The 15063-nt window shown below is 40.9% G+C and overlaps 1 protein-coding gene across 2 annotated transcripts in view; it reads left to right on the forward strand.

Annotated features, from left to right (window-relative positions):
- Window positions 1-483: 483 nt before the first annotated feature.
- fbln1 (fibulin 1) overlaps window positions 484-15063 on the forward strand; it is a 32341-nt gene continuing 17761 nt past the window's right edge. Inside the window, exons 1-15 of one of the 2 annotated variants that reach the window (XM_080304606.1) lie at window positions 484-639; window positions 911-1076; window positions 5003-5111; window positions 6733-6862; window positions 10043-10184; window positions 10642-10701; window positions 10792-10878; window positions 11053-11190; window positions 11290-11427; window positions 12345-12488; window positions 12587-12712; window positions 12891-13016; window positions 13673-13792; window positions 14270-14401; window positions 14518-14641. In XM_080304606.1, the coding sequence (XP_080160732.1) occupies window positions 1022-1076; window positions 5003-5111; window positions 6733-6862; window positions 10043-10184; window positions 10642-10701; window positions 10792-10878; window positions 11053-11190; window positions 11290-11427; window positions 12345-12488; window positions 12587-12712; window positions 12891-13016; window positions 13673-13792; window positions 14270-14401; window positions 14518-14641 (1631 nt within the window). In that variant the 5' untranslated portion in view covers window positions 484-639; window positions 911-1021. Of the gene's footprint in view, window positions 640-735; window positions 1077-5002; window positions 5112-6732; window positions 6863-10042; window positions 10185-10641; window positions 10702-10791; window positions 10879-11052; window positions 11191-11289; window positions 11428-12344; window positions 12489-12586; window positions 12713-12890; window positions 13017-13672; window positions 13793-14269; window positions 14402-14517; window positions 14642-15063 lie in introns of those variants that run through there. The other variant, XM_026175305.2, reaches the window with a different exon arrangement.

Genomic DNA, 15063 nt, shown 5'->3' on the forward strand with positions numbered 1-15063 from the left:
GTAGACGTGTGTGAGTGCATGCGTCTGTGGCTTGTTTATATGTAGCCACTTTTCACAGCTCGTGATCACTTTGACTGATGTTGATTGCACACATGTGGCACACTTAGGGAAGATTGAATTCATTCACATTACTATAGAAAATTAAGCTTTATAGTAGGACTGCAGGGACCTGTGACACTGCTGTGAAGATACAATATTAAGGGTGGGATGGGTTGGGAGGCGGGGGTGTCACAGAGCCAGGTCTTAGGTCTCTGTAAGTGCACCAAACTCAGAAATAACAGCGAATAACAGCAGTTAGTGGTAGTGAAAATATTTATTTATTTTTTATTCCCCTTATTTCCTCAGAGGAATCCAAAAGGTTTCAAGGCTTACAGTCTGGACATAGCCACAACACATTTTTAAAATACCCCCAAACCAGCTCCAGATGTTGGGTAATCACTACAGTCATTAGTCACAGGCAGAAATACTCTGCTCTGCCATTGATGGAAGTGCAGTTTCCATGTGTGAGCGCACACTTCACGGTACAGTAGCCCGGAGATGACTGCGAGTCCCATCTCCAGAGGCAGTTTTTCAGATGTTGCTTCAGGACACTTAACAACAACAACAACAACAACAACAACAAAGGATCTGCAATAGGAGGTATTTTAAAACGACAGCTCTTTTGTACACTCGCTAAAATATACTATCTGTAAATTATATATTGTAATCATAAACTCTAACTGCGATGTGGTTTGAAATAAGCCACACAAACAAGATAAGCAGTAAGTGTGCGCCTGTGGCCCTCAGCCCGCCCCTCGCGGTGCCGTAATTAGACGCTCATTCCTTCAGTCAAGCTGCAACTGCGACTCTCAGCTCCATCAAATCCACTTCTTTTCCCAGTCTAGCTTCTTCTTCTTCATCTTTTTTTAAGGAGCACTGCAGCTTTTTCACACATCCCCGCGGAACAACCAGCATCGGAAAGTCCACCTCGTCCACGTCTGTTTCTCTCCAGTTTTTGATACTTTGAGTCTCACCTCTTTCAATGGCTTTGCGCGTAGCGCTGCTCTGCTCTCTGTTCGGAGTTCTTCTTGGCCAAGGTAAGCGTGAGAAGCTGGGTATCACTGCTGCTAGGTGAGCCAAGCAGTGGGACTGTGCATGTGACAGTGATTTGGATGAATAGCGCATATTGCATGACAGCTTCACTTTAAAGTACTCAAAGTAAGAAGCAGACAGATAACAGGCTAAAGGGTGATACTTGGGGAAGTGATGCATTTGTCTGGGGGCTAGTTGGGGCATGTGATGAAAGCAAAGTTTGCAAAGGTGGGTGCTTCAAAGTGTTGCAGGTCTTTATTAAAATTGCTAAGGCTCGAACATCTCAAATTAAAAGATTGAAACTGTTGTTTAGAATCATTGTTTTTCCTCTGTTACGGATTCAAATATTGATATTGGGGATGGATACAAGAGGAAAAACCACAATAACAACACTGGTCCGGCCAGGTTGAGTCAAACAATGATTTTAATGATCACACGCGTGGGAGATGGACACCGTACGCAGACAGCATCCGATCTCAAAATGGTGGAGCATTGATCAACCTCTTATAGCCTCTAGTGGCCCCCACCTATTCATAAAAGCCTAAACATTCACATGCTTTCTCTCACACAGCGCCTAAGCTACGACCTTGGCTCCCTGTTTATCTGCTCCTGCTGAGATGGGGCAGAAAACTCCAGTATGTTCTGTTCTCTTCTAATCAGACAAATAAGGCGATGACTTTCTGCGAACAGTATTTCTTATAACTCAGCAGTATAATGCATCATAAAACAATGTCATTCATTCACAATAAATCAGCAGTCTAATGTAATGCAAATCAGTTTAACAAATGCAATAGTTACCACCTTCTTCTAATTCAGGAGAATAATGCAAACTAAAACTACATAATAATTCACAAACTTTAATTAGAGGTCTAACATGGCATAAAATAATATTATAATCCCACACCTCTTTCTTTTTTTATTACCACTTACAATGTACAATAAGTAGCAGTGTGACCATATAAAGTGCCATCTAAACCATTTTCCAACTTTTGTGCACTGCATCAACAAAACCCACAACTATAGAACTTTACAGTTAACCTTTTCTACCTTTAACTCTCTCACTACTGTGTTTTATTTAGTTACACTGTGGAGTGGAATCACTCCATTCCATGAAGTGATGATATGTTACCCCACATGGAGAGTGTTAAAATGTAGTTTCACACCAGTTGTGAAGCAAAAGTCATCCCTGCCTGAGGTTTCTTCACTCTCTGCCCTGCAAGTCAAAGGCCGAGTGCTGGTATGCTGCGATGCTATGTAAGAGCAACCAGTATCTCACCAGGGCAGGGTGGTCCTAGACAGAAGGGTGAGATTGAGCCTCACAGCAGGGTCACCAAATCATAAGACTAGCCGTGTCTTAAAAAGCCCAGTGTGCTGTGGTCACACACGGGGCAATTTCACAGTCAGCAGGGGGACCTTTCTCTCAGCTGCCTTCTCTGTAGGAGGTTGTGTTGCAGGTCTTTCTGCAGATCTGCTGGGTATCAGCTCAACCAACTGCATAACCAAATGCATTCCAGATAGATAAGCTCGACTTTGGTTTCAGCCTTTTGTATATATCAGTAAGATTGGAAGAAGCTTCCACATGTCAGCTTTGAGTGGTGCCTATGAAAGAGATGCACACTTCTATGTTGTGATGTCAGTCTGAGGCCAGCTCCTCTGTGTAGGCGGGGCTCCACGAGTAGGCTCATTATGCTCATTATGCCTTGTTTACATGAGGCGTCTAGACGCAGACAAGACATGTGCTGCTCTGCCAAGACAGAATGGCCCTCACAGCTACAACATCATCCAAAATGGAAATTAGCCCTCTCCAGACAGACAATGCACCGAGGATGACTGAGAATTATGGCAGGCTGTATCTAAACCAGAGCACAGCTGTGCCTGGTTTGCTTCTTCTTCTTCTTCTTCTTCTTTTTTGATAAAAGACAAGAAGCCATGCAGTTTTAAAGCACTTCTGGTCTTTCAATCTTAGGTTTTCAAGTCAGCAGACAGCGGTAGCAAAGGAATGAGTCAGTGATGCCTAGTGGGTTAGAGTTAGTTATCAGCAGAACGCTACTGTGAGGGGAAAAGTCCAGAACAGATCGCTGGGGGAAGTTTAGAATAAGTGACCAACTGTTCCTGGCATTTAAAATGCACTGACTAAGCTAAGAAAGAGTTTAGGATTAGTTCATTTTTATGGACTCTGGACACCTCTTGGATGCCTTTCCAGTTCTAATACAAATCATGTGTTTTGACAAGATGGTGTCAGTTACTGGAAGTGGTAAAAAAACCCCAAAACATTACACATATGCACAGGGGTACACACATTTAAATAGGATTCTTTATTGTTAATAAACATCCATATTTTCAGCCTCTTGTGAGCACAGTTTTGCTTTCCTAGCTTTTTTGGAAAACCCCGTTGTTACTTACACATTCAGAAAACAAATTAAGTCAGTGAGCGAGAGACAGAGACAGAGAGAGAGAGAGGCTGGGGGAGCCTGCTTGGTAGGTCCATGTGAAAAGCTTTTAAAATGTCATCTCATTTCATCCAGCTGCTACAAGGTTTATTGGCCAGAGAATACTGTGATGTGCCAGACTTCCAGAAGTCAGTAGTGAGTCAGCTAATGTGCCTGTCTACCAATAAATCCTATATCCATATTCGCTCCTTTCTGCCAGGTTAAACCTCCTTTCTGTAGTAGGAATGGGCACAGTTGTTTTTTCCTGTAACCTCGCTTACTTTCTTAAAGAAACAGACAACAATCAAAACGTGTCATTTTTTAAAGAACTCTTTCTTGTGTCATTGTTATGCTTCTCCTCATATTAGTTCTAGATTTTAAGCGGGACTTATAGAAACTTGTGATGAACCTGAGAAATGAAGTTTTACAGCAGCTCTTGCGTTGTGTTTCCACGAGGTTTACCAGTGTGCAGACTGTTTGTGATAACAACTATTCCCGCTTTTGCCTCAGCTTGACTAGTTTGATTTAATGGTCATAATAAAACATTCCTCCTGCACCTCTGGGAGAGGGCAGCAAATCTATAAAACTGTGGACTGCAATTCCGGACACTTGTCCTCCCTCCCTACCTGCCTAATCTAACTTATTATCTGATCTTGCTTACTCCTGCTAGACGCAGATGGTTCTGTTTGAGGTATTTCACAATCACTATTCTGGATAATTCAATATTTGTTTTCTCTTTTTCCTCTCAGGGGGGAAATAACGATGATTAATGTCAATTTTGTAGACCGATCTTGGTTTGAGACACAGGCAACAAAAAAACTGGAAAAAAAGCCCAAGACGTGGATCTGCCAAAGCTATTTCACGTTTGGCATATAACACACTAACCACAGGCAAACGAATGTGCTTGATGTGATTGTTACGGCTGATTGTTTAGAGAGTCGAAGCATTCCAAACTCTCTAATCCACATGAATAAACAGCCAGATTACCACAGAGTTGGTCGCGCTCCAGTCAAAAGGCCTCATGTGGTTCTGCAAAAACATATCCATCATTCATTGTCTTTGGCAAAAAACAAACAAAAAAATCTCTCAAGGCTTTTTTTCATATCGTTAAACAGACTCTGAATTTTGTTTATTTGCTATACAATTTGTCTTGGGTCACAATAGCAGGATTGTCTTTTGTTTAGGAAAGAGAGACAAAAAAACAGATCATCATTGCTCAATTAATAAAAACTGTTTGGTCTTGCTGAAAGACAAATGCTCATCGGATAAATGTTGCTCATTCCCCTCAAATGATGCTCAGAAGTTTGCCATCTGATATATATTTGAGGCACAGTGTGTTTAGGCACTTGATGTGTGTGTGTGTGTGTGTGTGTGTGTGTGTGTGTGTGTGTGTGTGTGTGTGTGTGTGTGTGTGTAGGCAGGCAGGTGGCCAGCACTATAATGTGGGGCCTGTTGTGATTCACCTGTACATGCAAAGGTAAAAACAATGTTGTTTTTAATAGGAGCAGAACAAATCTCAATGGAGGACTGCTGTAAAAATGGGCAAAAGCATGGCACCGATCATGAAGACTGTGCATCCCTGCCCCTTATCTCTGAGTCAACCACATGCAGGTAAGCCGCTGCTGACTGCTACCTTCCTCTGTTATGTTTAAGTGTGGTAGTTTATAGACTTCCAAGCTGTTAAATGCTGCATTTCTTAAAATCATATTTTCTATCCATGGTACTGGGCCCAAGTGATTTGGCATGTGCTGGATATTAAGGAAATGTCTAAATGCCCTTAATATGAGATCACTTTACCTTACTCCCATAAATCTCTAGGCACATTATTCACTTCACGTGAGAGCAGGAAGCGCTAATAGTGATGGGATAATAACACGTCTGCTGGTAACCATAGAAGGTGTGCTACCACAGGTTCAGGGCCTATAAGCCAAACTGATGGCAAACACATTTGCCATAGCCACTGTAAGTGATTCCAAATTTGTCTAAATTATAGTGTGAGGAGTGGAGAGGAAAAGGGGCAGGGATTTGTGGGGGTAGCAGGGTAATATTTAGGGGTGGAAAAAGGTGAGGGGGGTCAGAAGAGGGGCTGTTTCAAAACCCAGGAAATACCTTAGAGGTGAAATCCGACATAGAGGGAGGGAATAACAGGAAATCTGAGAGATTACTTCAGACACCAACGTAAGAAGAAAGAAAAAAAAACAGGAGAAAAATGGTAAAAGGAAAACAGGAGCACGCTACTGTGCCCTTAAAAGGTTCTGCAGAGGAGGTGTGTACTTTGTTGTGACTTTCGGATCTCGAGTGGTTTATGTGGAAAGAGGTTTCTGGTAAGAGATGATAAAAAAAACTTGGTTTGTTATGTTTTTTTGTCTTGTAAAACTGCAGGGAGACAGAGATCCAGACCAGGGAGGAACAGTCAACCTCCCCTCCGCTCCCTTAACTGATTGGGCAGACAGTTAGACAATACAACGAAATCTGATCTGAACAGAAACATTAAGTAAAACATATTTTTATGATAACACTCTTTTGTCAGATTGGGCTGGCTGCTTCCCAGTACTGCTTTTCCCAATTAAACAGCTATTGTCATTTTTTAAATGATTCTTGCAGAAAATTTGTGTTATGCTAATCCCTAAGGGGATCTCAGAGGTAAAGGTCAATTACGATACATCCTGTATCAAGATGTTACTCATTTTATGGTTATGGCTATTTCTCAAATCCTAACTGTGTCACCAAATTCTTAAGAAATGCAGACTGATTCTGTCCCGGTGATGTCATTGTGGCTGCAAGTAAACTACAGATACTGGCAAATGTTAGTCAGCCGATTAGGGCCCCTGCTGTTCTGCTTTTTTTGTTTGTTGTTTTTATAGGGTGTGTATGTAGGATGAGGTTTGTTTTAGTGATTTTGCTCTGCAAAAGAATATGGAGATATTTTTGGACAAATGTGCAGCTCGGGACTAAAATCTTTGGTTTAACTTCTTGGGTGTTAAACAATCTGAACAGACCTCAGAGAGCTGTCAGCATTGCAAACACAATGTCCATCGTTGAGCTCATTCTAGACATACTCAGCCCAGTCATTCGTCAGTTTTCAGTGTGACATGAGATCCCCTTTAGGCTCGCCTCGGGCCAATTTTAATGAGCTGCACTTCTAAGACAGATTTTCTTTGCCGTAAGCCAATTATTGATAGAGCGGAGAGTAAATGCACCACCTGTGTTTTGTGTTTTTTCTTGCTGACAGGATAGTGCAGGAGCAGTGCTGTGTAACAGTGCTCGAGGATAAAATGTGCACCAATGGTATCAACATTGCCAAAGACCAGGGGGCCTGCGATTCTTTATTCACCAACACCTGCGACACCAAGACTACAAAGGTGTGTTTGTATGAGTGTATATGAGTGTTTTGCTAATAGAAATGACAAAACAGAAAAGTAAATCACCAAAAAACTTCTTTCACCACTTTGCTGGACGATGATTATGGCAAGTGATTGATGAGAGCAGTGTTGTACATCTCTATGTGTGTGGGTGTGTGTGGGAGTGTGTGTGTGTTGTGCAGCAGGATGAGGCATGTCACTGTAGGGAGGAATGAAACTTGTTGCTAGATTATAAATTAAACTGTGACTGTGGAATATTTCACCAGCCCATATCCAAGCACTAAGCACCTTTCAGATTTGAAATGCTTCTTAACCAAACTCAGGCAAATTCTTGCCTTTATTTTCATTCTATATGTACTATATACACAGTATATACAGTGTTTTTGGCAAAAAATCTTGAATCACCCTTGGTTTCCTTATGTTTTGCTTCCAAGAAGCCAGACTTTCTTGTAATTTTAAGTCCCTTTTCCATTAGTAGCTACTCAGGTTGGCACGCCACGGTTTGCAGGGTTTTCCATTAGATGGAAGTACCTGGTACCAGGACTTTTTTAGTAGCGATTCCTCTGGGGATCCAAGCGATCTGAGCAATCCAAAAATGTGTCATCAACAGACTGCATGCCACCGACTGGCTGGTCAGTGGTGTGACTCGATGAGTAATGAGGGTGTCTCCTTCAGGAAAATCAAAACCACCACTAAAGTCAACCTTTAGAAACAAAAGGACCAAAACAGTGAAGATGATTAGGCATAGCTATTGCACCAAACATCAACATTATAGAGAAATGTTCCCATTTGTTTTAAATTGAAATAAATAGTCATTTAATGGGGTTACAATCCAATATAACCTCATTATTAGTGAGCTTTATAACTAGCATGAAAATTTGTACTTTTACACAAAACTAGGCTTGTGTAAGTTCTGCTTCCATCTTTGATTACAGATTTAAATGTGTTCTTTTTCTCACCTTCATTAGTTCCCTTTAACTGGTTTTATGTCTTTCAGAAGTATTTTGATAAATTACTTAATAAAGAAATTGGTCTAGAATTTCTATCTTTTAACAGTTTAGTTGTGATCTACTATATACTGCATAGAAGCTTTTAAAGGTGTTGTAGCCCCACACAGCCACCGCATGCTACAAATATGCTTTAAAATAAAATTAGCAGCGTAGCTCTGATGAGGGAAAATGAGCCAACCTTAACACATAACCAAAGCTGATTACTTTCCATATTTACCAGAACCTCTTCTATGCTGGCAGACATCAGCTGCTCTGTGTTCCTCTCTCTGCTGCTGCTGCTGGCATGGCTGCCAGCATGCTATGATGATGCACTTACAAAAATAATTTTCTCTACAGTGCTTTCAAGTTGTTTTACAAAGTTTCTCCTGTCACACCCTTTTTGTGAAATTAAAATGCTTAAAATCTGGAGCATCTTTAGTAGCGCGAAAACAATATGAGAATAACACCACCACGGGGTTGCAACACATAACAACAATGCTCAGTGGCTAGTGGAGCTAAGAGAAGACCACAGCAACTTCCCTGAACAGGATCCAGTAACCATCACAGCGGCAGACATCCAAGAAAGAGTCTCAAGCATGAAGCGTTAGACAGTACCTGGCCCTGACATGAGTCACACTTACGGGCTAAAGAAAGTGACTGTAACTCTATGAGCATCTGGCAGCACAAATGAACCAAGTGGCTGGCATAGTATACAGGAATATCTCTGCCGATTATGGCCTGGAAGTCCCGAGGTCAAAATAGGTCACGTCCCCAAGGATGATTGAGAAATGCATTGACAAACTGGTGATGACTAACCAACCGGACATAGTAGCCGTGGACACGAAGAGAAAGACAGCTGTGGACCTTCCCAACATCAGGAAGAAGGAACACGAGAAGCTTGAGAAAAATATGCACATTTTCAAATATGCTTAAAATCTCTAGGTGCTTACATAGTGTGAAAATATGTCTCAAATGTGCAAAACTCCACAAACACTCCACAAAAATCATTTACTTGATATGGAGGACGTCAGATTGACAAGAAAGAAATCAGGACTGTGGGTGGCTTATTCAATAACTCCGAACTTCTTCAAATAATCTGTGTGTTCTCAAGGAAAAAGCACGACGATGCGAGATGGACAGAACAAAATGTACGCTTAAATGATAAATAATGACAATATCTGTGAAAATAATGTTGTACTTTCTCTAAGCAGTCAGAGAGAAGAAAAGGGGATTTGCTTCAATGTGCTGTCTGGATAAGGTTTATGTTTTCAATTTAGAAACTACATTATTGTGTTTTGTAAGATTTGCAGTGATGATAGCAGAATGCTGTATTGATGTTTCACATATGAAACTAATAAAAAGGCCACTTACTCTAAGCAAGCATGGGAGAAGCAAGAAAAAGCTGCACAAAAACAAGATATAAAGCAGTTGTGTGTGCGAACTGTTCAGGAGTGTGTTTGTGTGCTTGTTGTGAGTGGTTTACACTAAAAGAGTCCTAAGAACAAAACGTTTTCTAGCAGTCAAGGCCACACAGGCATATACCCACACATAAACAAGCACACACAAACAAACACAGAGAGTAGCAGTCAGCCACTACTGGTACACAACTCTTACAGTTGCTCTCCTTAGCATGTGTTCAGTCTTGCAGTCGCTACAAACGCTGCACGTGTGCACCACCGCACACACAGTCAGATTCCAGTTGCATAACCAAATTGCCAAAACATGCCCATCTGTCACACTCCCCACCTTTCTTGTCCATAACTGACATTACCGGGCTGTCATAATGATTGACTGAGCATGCATTAAGGAGAGGGGGGTTGATGTCATCTCATCACTGTCTCCCTCTGTGTTCTCTTTTTCTAACTGACTGACTGCCTTTCTGGTCCCGTCTGAAGCCTGCCAGTTGGCGTATCGTCTCAAAAAAGCTCTTTTTCTGTCTGTCTGGTTGATTGAGAGCTTGGCTGTCTGTCTAAAGCAACTTATTCTCAGCTGTCACTTTAAAAGGCTGTCTCACTTCTTTAACCAACCAGCATACCAACCCTCTGTCAGCTATTCTTTGTTTTTGTTTTACCTCTGCTGGTACACAATATCCTGAAAAGATCTGTATTTTGTTTTCTTTCAATTATTTGCACATTTTTCATGTCTATCCTTCTAAGTTCTCTAATACTGTGTTGTATGCTGTTTTCGATAGATGTGCTGTGACTGTTGTACTCTGGGTAAAACAGCCCATGAGCTTGGCCTACCCTGTGACCACAACCTATCTGTTGGCCATCAGTGCAATCTGGTGTCCCGGGCCTGCTGTGTGGAAGGAGCCACAGCGCATCAGAGAGAACGTGGGTAAAAAATGTGATCCTGCAGGAGGCAGTTTCTTTTATTGGTTTTTTTTTTTTAAATAAAACAAACAAAATATGTAATTTAAAGTAGAGTGGGCATAAAAAAGTGGATTAAAGTAAGTGAAAACCTATGCAAGCCAACAAAATAATTAGAAGTAGAAATAGGAGGACTACTGGTGTCAAACATAAGACTACACCGCCCCCTAGTGGACGCTTATGGTCATCGCATGCTCATTTTCTTAGCTCATAATATAAAGCAGCTTAGGTTCAGCTACTGAGCATTAATGTGGAAATGGGTAAGATTCAGCATGCTGATTATGAGCTTTTGGACTGGATAAAATAAGAATTTAATGACCATCAAAGTCAGAAGTTCACTAGTAACACAATGTTGTGCCAAATGATTTCATGCATAAGGTATGAAAGCATGAATAAGCATGCTTTTTTCTCTCTCTTGCAGTGCCTAACAAGGACGAGACAACTGAAAATGGAGATTCAGCATTAAATAATCAGTGCAATGGTAAAGCACAATAAAAGCTAACAATTGTGATTTCTGCACTTGCGTTAAAAAGCGCGGATCAGATATTAATGTTTCTGTGGTGCCTCTCAGGGAAGTGTGCTCATCGCTGTGTGGGGAATGACACTTGTGCCTGTTTCAAAGGCTATAAACTCAAACCAGATGGAAAGAGCTGTGAGGGTAAGCTCCTTTTGTATTGTTATATATATGTAATGATTTCAGTCTTATATTTTAATATCAGGACTGTTTTTGGTGATAAAGAAAATACTTTTCTACTAGAAAAGACTAACACAACAGAGCCTCAGCAGGAGACATGTGATGTATTCCTTTACTGTCTGTCCTGTTTTTTCGCAGACATCAACGAGTGTTTGGTGGGAGCCAGCAACTGTCGGGGAGGAGAGCGTTGCATCAACACAGAGGGCTCGTTCCGTTGCCAGAGAGAAGTCAGCTGTGGAACAGGATATGAGCTCACTGACAGCAACAACTGCAAAGGTCTCTGCTGTTTGTAGGGAGACATTGATCTGCTGTATTTTTTTTGGCTGCTATTCATAGCGTGTTGACAGGCAATTCTTCTGTGATGTCTTCATCCAGATATTGATGAGTGTGAGACCGGTATCCATAACTGTGGACCGCAGTTTCAATGCCAAAACACCCAGGGGTCGTTCCGTTGTCTGCCCAAAGTTCAGTGTGGATCTGGCTTTATCCAGGATGCTCTTGGAAACTGTATTGGTAAGCATTAGCACCAAAAGATTTATTGTGGCCAAGCATCCCATACAGAGCTCCGCTGCCATTTATGATCTTTACTTGAGCACTTGTAAGGATATTGAGATTCTTAAATTGCTTCCCTCAAAATGTCCTCATATTAATGTAAATTTCAAAATATTTAACAATATGATGACTGGCATATGCTCTTTAATAAATTAACATCATTAAGACTTCTGTTCTTGAAGCCTTAAGTCAGTTAAATTTCCAGCTATGTAGTTAGACTTAGGTCTTTTTGGGGCTCGCTATTAAACTCAAACCTGTCCTCATCATTGTGGTCAAATTTGAATTATCAATTATTTATTTTATTGACTTAAATTAAAAAAAAATGTTTTTAGCTCATCATGCAATAAATTACCTGGTGTAAGGTTAATCACTGCCATCATTACATTGATTGAGAGGAGCCAAATTATAGACAGAGGACTAATTAGGAAACAAGACCAGGTTAAATCAAGGCAATCAGGGCCTCATTACACGAGAAGACAAACAGCTGAAAGGAATGACACACACAAGGAATAGAAATGATCCAATTAAAATAGGAACTGAAAAAGAAGACAAGTCAAGGAAACTAAGACAGATACGACTTACATATCTATACTATTGCTAATATATATTGTAATATATCTATATCACTAAAGCACTTCTGGATGGATGCAAACTGCATTTCGTTGCCCTGTACCTGTGCATGTGCAATGACAATAAAGTTGAATTCTATTCTATTCTATTCTATTCTATTCTATTCTATATATGGGTCACAAAAAGAAGGAATTGATCATGTAACAATATAAGACATGATAAGAAAAAAATATAACAGAAACTGTGGAACATCAGGGCATTTTTAAAATTTAGAGTAACATCTGTGTCATCTGTGCTCCTGTTTTCAGATATAAATGAATGTGTTAGCCAGACAGGTCCATGCAACAGGGGGCAGATCTGTGTCAACACAGTGGGCTCGTACACTTGCCAGAGGAACTCGGTTAACTGCGGTCGAGGATACCACCTCAATGAAGAGGGCACACGCTGCGTTGGTACGGAAGAGCTCATCATACCTACATGCAAAGTGTCTTACTAGCCTACCTGCGGTGGATATCATGGTGTTCTCTGTCGCTTGCACCCCTGCTTACAGATATCGATGAGTGTAAGACTACTGAAAACGTCTGTGGAGGTCATGCGTGCCTCAACATGTTGGGGTCTTACCGATGTGAGTGTGAAGCTGGCTACATGTTCAATAGCATCACTCGGCTTTGTGAAGGTAAACTGTTTTTCTTTTTCTTTTGCTTTGCGTTCTTACGTTGGTAGCTAAATCCAAGTGTATCCTGAGCATGTAAATGCCCACAGCATGTATGTGTGTGTACTACTTCTAGTTAAAATAAGCATTGAAGTCACAATTTCAGCTTCTTACTTTGTCAGTTTTGGACTTTTTGTCTTAGATGTCAATGAATGCAGGCATTACCCTGGTCGTCTGTGTGCTCATAAGTGTGAGAACACTTTGGGATCCTACAAATGTAGCTGCACTACAGGCTTCACGTTAGCTGCTGACGGCAGAAATTGTGATGGTAAGACAATCAAGTAATTTGGGAGACTTTATAGAGCCTAGATACTGTTGACTAGACAGAGTTTATGTGGGCGGATGTGGATCTGGTAATCAGAATCTTTGTGGATCAATCTCCTGCTCCCCATGCATTCCTAAATGCGTTTTTGCCCCCGATGCATCTAACGGAGTGTTGGTCTGAATGTCAGATTCTTTTTTTTTTTTTTTAAAGAAGAAAGGTGCCATATAGTATAAGGGACAGTCAATAACATGTCTCCCCTCTGACTTACACAATAGAAATCCTGCATGATCTGACATCCCAGTGTTAATGTTTTTCCTGTATCATAATAATACTGGTCCAGGATCAGGGAAGCATTCAGTTGCAATGTTGATCCTGGACCAACATTATTATGGTAATGCTGGAACAAGACCAACAAAGAGATAACCGATACACCTAGATACCCCTGTGTACACTGGGGTACACTTTCAAGTCTAACTTAAGAAATATGTTGCTGTATATCTTCAGCCTACGTAGCATTTTACCAGTCATCAATCTAGGAGTCATATTTTTTAGGTAGCTTTCATAGTTACTTGTTCTTTATCCATAAATAGGTAAATATTGCATTACAGACACATGCACGCATACATTTTGATGCTAACTTTGATACTTTCTCTGTGCAGATTTGAACGAGTGTGAGAGCACCCCATGTAGTCAAGAGTGCGCCAATGTGTACGGTTCCTACCAGTGTTACTGCCGCCGTGGCTACCAGCTCAGTGACCTAGATGGCACTACTTGTGAAGGTAAAGTTGAAGCATGTGAACTGCAACTGATACTCAGTTTAATTCAGTTGACATTTTATTGTGTAGCACCAAATCACAACCTCGAGGCACATTGTAAGGTAAAGACCCTACAATAAAAGAAGGATAGCAGAAAAAAACAGAAAAAAGCCTTATAATCAGATGACCTCCTATTAGCAAGCACTTGGCGATGGTGAGAAGGAAAAACTCCCTTTTAACAGGAAGAAACATCTGCCAGAACCCAGGGCGGCCATCTGCTGTGACGAGTTGGGGGTATTAGCCGAATTTCCACAAATAGGAACATTCAAACATGCAGATCAGCCTTGAATTTTTCTAGACATGACCTGACAGAGACGTATGTGAGAACGCTAATGTGTGGCACATATGGATCAGACATTAATGGTGGTTGGCCATCCTTATTATGTGTATATAAATAAAATGAATGTGTTACAAATTCACCTTTTTCTTTGACGTTTCCAGATATAGATGAATGTGCCCTGCCCACCGGAGGTCACATTTGCTCCTACCGCTGTCACAACACGCCTGGCAGTTTCCACTGTTCCTGCCCCGTCAATGGCTACACCTTGGCGGTAAACGGGCGCAGCTGCCAGGGTGAGCTCTCTGTAATGTCATGTTGCAGTCATGTGGCGTTTGTTGGAGGCCCTTTTTCCCCAGCTTTGGGAAAAAAATCATGTTAGTGACTTTTAAGACCCTTTTTTGTCTTTCAGATATTGATGAATGTGTGACAGGAAGCCATACGTGCACAGAGAATCAAAGCTGCTTCAATGTACAGGGAGGATTCAGATGCCTGTCTTTCGAGTGTCCGAACAATTACAGACGGGTCGGAGAGACGTGAGTATTTGAACTGGTGCAGATTCTTTGCTGAGCAGGGACATGTTTATGAACAGGCATAACTATGATTGTGTTGTCTGTGTTACGACAGAATTAAATTGAATGAGTTTACCCCTATTACACATTAAAACAAATTCGTAAAAATATAGTAAATTTCACATTTTTTTCGTGTATTTTTTTAACCACATATTTAATTTTAGCATTTATCAATTACTATTTATGGACCATCACCATTTAAAAAAAAAAAAAAGGCATAAAATAACCAATTGCCAGGACATTTTCTGTTTTGTTACATAGTTTCATGCAACACTCAAAGAACACGGTCTGTGCTCCATATAGTTAAATTTGAAACAGTCACCATCTAAAGAGCTTTAAGTTTACATATCAGGCTTTTTAAAGCACTCCAAGTTTGTATATGGATC

The sequence above is a fragment of the Astatotilapia calliptera genome, chromosome 7 (assembly GCF_964374335.1).
Source record: "Astatotilapia calliptera chromosome 7, fAstCal68.1, whole genome shotgun sequence".
Classification (NCBI taxonomy): Eukaryota; Metazoa; Chordata; class Actinopteri; order Cichliformes; family Cichlidae; genus Astatotilapia; species Astatotilapia calliptera.